General features: G+C 37.1%; 1 protein-coding gene across 1 annotated transcript in view; it reads right to left on the reverse strand.

Annotated features, from left to right (window-relative positions):
- Nucleotides 1-5,514, reverse strand: part of LOC107714018 (cryptochrome-2-like) — a 24,985-nt gene extending 19,471 nt beyond the window's left edge. Inside the window, exons 1-3 of the mRNA XM_016519706.1 lie at nt 5,498-5,514; nt 5,258-5,335; nt 1,966-2,074 (exon numbers count right to left, since the gene is read on the reverse strand). Coding sequence (XP_016375192.1) covers nt 1,966-2,074; nt 5,258-5,335; nt 5,498-5,514 — 204 coding nt within the window. The remainder of the gene's footprint in view (nt 1-1,965; nt 2,075-5,257; nt 5,336-5,497) is intronic.
- Between the last annotated feature and the right edge of the window lie 675 nt (nt 5,515-6,189).

The following is a 6,189-nucleotide window of genomic DNA, read 5'->3' on the forward strand; positions in this document are numbered from 1 at the left end:
AATTCAAATTGTGACATTATTAGGTTTTACTGAAACAGAAGAACTGAATGCTTTCAGGCTATAGCAGAACATCTCTTCTCCTTCCCTTCACACCAACTCAGTATGAGAGAGATCAGCAGTCACATGTCCTGAATAAAGCTGTAGAGTGTGTTGTTCACTGTCCAGAGAGAATGAGCTCGTCACAAGACCAGCATCATATTACCGACCTCATTATCAGCGTCACAGAGAGTCCGATAGCATTGGAGTCTAGATGAGGTCAAGTGGTGAGCTGTTATCATGATGGGCCTGCTGTGCACATTATCTGTGTGTCGAGTTCATAAACACCAGCCATTCATACAGCTGGACATCATGTCTGACCACTACCCCTCTCTCTATGCTGAGGTCTTCAACAGCAATGTCGTCGTCTTTTGATGGTTTACAGTAGTGCTGGGCGGTATACTGGTTCATACTGAATACCGGTGTTTATTTTTGTTATGATATGAATTTTGAAAATACTGCAATACCGGTATATGTCACTTAAACAACGTTCGGAACTCGACACTGTTTGAAAGGGGTCCCTTTTCACTGTTGCACTGTGGTGAGGGAACAGCTGTATGTGTTACTAAGCGTGAAAGTTCCGAAACTGAAGCTGTAGAACTAATAGAACGTGATGACAGAAGAACTCATCCACAATATCCACATTGACCGCCACAAATATCCACCGCCCCCTGCCATCAGCTCCCGCGTCTCACACACACATGAGCGTGACTTTAGCACTAGATTTAGCAACTTTCAGACCCTTTTAGCGGCTTTTTTCCATAGAATATTCATACTGACAAACCTAGTGACTTTTTTGGATAAACCTTAGCTATGGTTCAGTTGGAAGATTTCGCCAGTGCTGTCCCGCGAACGTGAGGTCTGACTTTCCCGGAGAAGTGTCACCTCTCTCGGCGTCTGTTCTGTGCAGTGAGCGGCAGAGAAGCAGCGCATTCAGTTGGCCGCACCGCAGCGACTTGTCAATAAATGAGTACAAAACAGCGTTTCCTAGCACTTGTCGCTTACTGATTGTTTGGAATTATAAATATGAGCGTAGTTCGTCTGTTAATATCACATGCACTTTTTTGTTTGTTGTTTTTTTTAGTTTGTTACTCAGACGCAGGCAGAACAGAATGAGACTAAGTAATATAGCCAAAACAACCGCATAGCCGCTCTTTAGTGTAGATGCATGTTGATTTTATCAGACGATGCCGCGATTATAAATGAGAGTGACTCCTGGTTAACATGTATTAAAAGGGGTTGTGTTTAGTCACCATTTAGTGTGGTATTTTTTGACAATATTCACTCATCATGACAGTAAAATAGGGCATTCTAAGTCAATATACTGCAGTATTTCCTCTCTCAATCAGTAGAAAATATGATTAACACCCGGTCATGCATGAAAAAAAAAATACCGTCATGTACCGTGAAACCGGTATAATTTTGAAAAATAACCGTGATGTAAATTTTTGGTCATACCGCCCAGCACTATTATGGAACCATAGAAACCAGCCAAGAGCTAATGTTTGCTAAACTAATTAGCCAGAGGCTGATATTTGGCAATATGTTTTAAATCAGCGTTCAGGCTGGTTATCTGTTTAAAACGGCTGCTGCCAAAACAACTCGCATAGCAGTTTGCAGTTTCTTCATAGTTTGAGAAAAATCTTCTGAAACAAATCATCACTTGCAGATCAACCAACTAATGATAACTGACCACTAACATCACTGTAGATACATTAAAAGTGAGCTTATGTTAAAATATGCTCAGTCAAATCCACTAACCAAACACATGAACATACCGAAAAACTCAGCATCGCTTTGTGCAACAGTATATACTCAGACCTGATGGAAACTTTCCATGCTTCAAGTTGTCAGACATAACTGTTTAGATTTCAAAAGCCAAAGTGAGACTAAAAGACACAAGACAAATATCCTGAGAGAAATACAGACCTTGAAGAGTCTCGGGAAGACATCCGTTGGCTGTCCTCGCACCACAAAAAGCCTTGAATTCAGTTTCCTCAAACTTGTATCCAAATCTTCTAAAGATTCCAGTAAAAACCTGCCAAAGAGAAAATGTCTAACATTATAATATTTACAAAAGTTAAAGGGGTCCTATTATGCTCTTTTACAAAGTCTTGATTTTGTTTTGGGGGTGTACTAGAACAGGCATGCCATGACCTAGTAAGTAGTGCTAAATTTTTGAAGTTTTTACCAACTAGCAAGAGTTACCAGGAGTTATTTCTCACTAAGGAAGTGTACATGACATGTTGTAACATGTAAGATAAAATCAATGTACATATTTTAAGTAAAAATGCAAATGATTTTCAGCAAATTGCAATATTAATAGCACCTTGCACTGATCAACCAAATCTCTATTGGTTGTTATTGATTCAGGTTTCATTGGAAAATTCTATCTTGCCACCAAAATACTATTTAACCTCTTACATTCTTCCTCATTCTACCTCTTACAACTCCAGCTCGCTACTCCTAATATACTTTTTAAAATAGGTAGCAGTGAATAAAATCTGTGTTTTAACTAATGTATTGTCCTTGCTCGTTATCTTCCTTTTGAAACATTTTTCTGAACGATGATCTGCTGAATGTTCTGAGAGAGAAAATGGAGCAAATGAATTACAAATGTGTAAAAATACTCCACAAGTGCCTAACTGAAACACACGGACTAATTAAGGTTAATATTTTTTATATATCAGGCTAAAAATAATGCCCAAAAATAATTGAAAAGAAAAAATGAATGAAACACAACGGATCTGCTTCATTGTCATTTGTAAGGAAAACGAGAACGATGCTTAAAAACACTTTGCGATAGATTTGTACATACATTTTAATAAAGTTTTGTAAGAAAGGTTTCGGACAAACAATTTGGTGTTTTTTAAGGAAATGGTTAAGTCAATGATTCAAATGATTTGTTTACAAAACACTGCGCGTCGCCACCTACTGGCTTAACCGAAAGTCATTGAACAAATCCTGTTGAATTGATTCAGAAGATTCGAGTCACTGGGATAAATCAAAACCCCTAATAAGAATCTTTTAACTAAAAAATATTTTATAAAACTCTTATTGTCTGATTCAGCATGCACCAGGTTTAAAGCAATAAACTTATACAAGTTTGTTTTCATTATTACATAAGCAGAAATTGATGTTTACAAACTCAAACTATCGTCAATAAAAAGATTCAAAAGTCTGACGGCGTTTTGACAGGTTACACGACAATGCTCTAATATGCATTCCATTAAAATATTTGTAGCACTAGGTTATTCATTCATTCACACAATTCATCTTACAGCATGCGTGGTAGACAGCATACGTGAAAACGGGACCGTTCCATCACGTGACTCGCGCGATTGAATTTTTTTATTTTTTATTTATTTATTTAGTCATTTATCAGACGCTTTTATCCAAAGCGACTTACAGATGAGGACAACAGAAGCAATCAATTGTAGTATTAAAACAACTAAAAACAGATCCAATTTATTCCATCCTAAAGGCTGAGTGAAGTCGATGGTAGTCCAAAAGCGTAAACAATCCCCGATTTCAGCCGTCCAGGACTCTGTGAAGTTTGAGATGAGGAGCAGCCGCTGTAGACGCTCTCGTATCTTCCATTGGGCAGCACACAATATGACACGTGTAACGTTACGGATTACCGGAATGAGTGACTCGGGTTTGCGAGCTGCTATTGGTTCAGCCCCACGGTGGAAATCCAGCCCCGTCACGTTTCTCTGGTGTGTTGTTCGCCGTGTCCGTGGGAAATAATCGTCAAATTATGACATCTTCTTCTTCTTCTTCTTCTGATGTTTATTGGCGGTTTTGGCAAACCAACTTAAAGGTGCATTACCGCCACCTACTGATCTGGAGTGTGGAGTGAACAGATTTGGTAGAGAGAAGGATATTATATAAAAAACAAACAAACAAAAATTTTTTTTTTATTTTTATAAAAAAATTTATAAATAAACCTACACTATTACAATTTATATTCTTTCCATATTTCCTGTCTTTTTTAGATAATTGAACACTTCTTTTCAAATTATGACATCAGGATCATGCAACTGGTAAAACACGTAAGGCGCGCGCGTAAGTGTTCTGAGGTAAAGACGGCAAGTCTTTGTTAAATATATGCACTGAGCATAACACGAGAGGACATGACGGAAATGGAAAATATATGTATCATATGCACAGGTATCCCAGTTGTGGATACCTGTTGAGTCGGTCTACATGTTTTATAAGCATAAACTGAAGAACGCACTTGCATTAACGTGTTTACAATTAAGTGGTGTTTAGCGCCTCCTCGTGGTAGTTCTTCGCATAGCTGTGCTCAGATAAAATAAGGTTCAGATTAGGGTCAATGAACTTTTAAAGGGATTATATGATGCGATTTCAATTTTTCCTTTCTATTTGGAGTGTTACAAGCTCTTGCTGCATAAAGAAGATCTGTAAAGTTGCAAAGACTAAAGTCTCAAATCCAAAGAGATATTCTTTATAAAAGTTCAGAGTCAGTCCACCTACCTAAAACGGCTGGTTCTAACACACCCCCACATATCTACCTCACTATGTGGGAAGATTTGCATAACGCCGCCAAAATGTTCACGCGAGACTCATGGGAGTGTGTGCATCACATGGTCTTAGCTGTGGTCCAGGTTCCTGTGCGGGCAGGAATCTCATTCTCAAAAAACAGTTTGAATAGACTCATTGGAGAATGTGAGTCAGCAGACCTCAGTTGTGGTCCAGGTTCCCGCGCAGGTATAGGAATCGCAGAGTCTGTGGAACCGTGTCATCATCAGTCTGTGTTTTCCATGACATTTTGGACTGCCTGCATCTTGCCTGTTTGTTTGCCTTTGCTCTCTTTAGAACAGGTGGCTGATCATTTTCACTGTCATGTCTGTTTATATATAAAAAAAAAAAAACATGAGCATGCTGATAAAACACTAAAAGAAACTATTGTATTTTGTTTTTATATCATCATCATCAATCACTAATGACCATGCATAAAGACACACGTTTCAGTGATATCATACAAGTACATATACTTTTTGTATTATGATGATATAAACAAAATTACATCTGTAAATTATTAAGTCTGTGCACTTACTCCTGCTAATGACAAAGAAATTATCATTATCAATCACTAATGGCCATGGATAAAGACAATATATGTTTTTTTTTAATACTTTTTGTATTATGATGATGTAAACAAAATTACTGTAAAATATAATGTCTGTGCACTTACTCAGTATGATTCTCGATCGCACTGAAAACTGAACGACACCTGCGTGCCCCGGTGCGAGCCGGTGATGCAGCCACATTCCTGAAAATAAATAAATTCAAAATGGTTAGCATACATTGTTCAAAGTAAACGGGTGGGCAATTAATGGGTATGGACGCACAATGTATATCTGTTGATGGGCAACAGGCGGGACAAATATCTGTTGATGGGCCATAGACTGTTCGTATGTAGTGCATCTCAAACATGTACGCCTGAGACATTAGCGAACGCCATCAAACGGACATAATTTGTATAGCCTAAATATTACACTTTTAGACCTGAGCAAATATTTGTAAATGCAAGCTACGTTGATAATTTTAATGCAGATATCGTAAGCTAAAATATTTAACCTACGGCTAAATCACATAAGAGTTAGAAGCTGACCAAAGCTGAGCGAAATATATTTTAGCTCCCGTAAGCTAACGTTAAAGCTATCCTAAACTGGGGAAATACATTATGAATATTTACACCTCAGATATTTACGAACATCTGTAAACTATAGGCTAGCTAAGTTACATAAAGGCTGTATTTTTGCATAAGCAGTGTCATCTATAGGCTAACCAAAACTTAACTAAAGCTGAAACATATATTAGAAATAATAATGTTTAGAACGTAACTTGCCACATTACAAACATTTACACTTGAGCAGATATTTGCGTGTGCCTCGCCCTAGTGAAAAAAAGTATACTTTATTGTATTTGTAATATATTACCTGTTTTAATAGTACATTGCAAATATACTAACAAAAAAGTATTATCTTTAAATATATAAAAAGTATACTAGCATCATGCTTTTGTCTATTTTCACAATACAACTTTTAACACACTTTAAAACAATTGTAATTTAGTATATTTTCTAAAAAATATATTTTTACAAAAATATACTTGAATTGAAAG

This window comes from Sinocyclocheilus rhinocerous, unplaced genomic scaffold (assembly GCF_001515625.1).
Source record: "Sinocyclocheilus rhinocerous isolate Xijiao unplaced genomic scaffold, SAMN03320098_v1.1 scaffold568, whole genome shotgun sequence".
In the NCBI taxonomy this organism is placed as follows: domain Eukaryota; kingdom Metazoa; phylum Chordata; class Actinopteri; order Cypriniformes; family Cyprinidae; genus Sinocyclocheilus; species Sinocyclocheilus rhinocerous.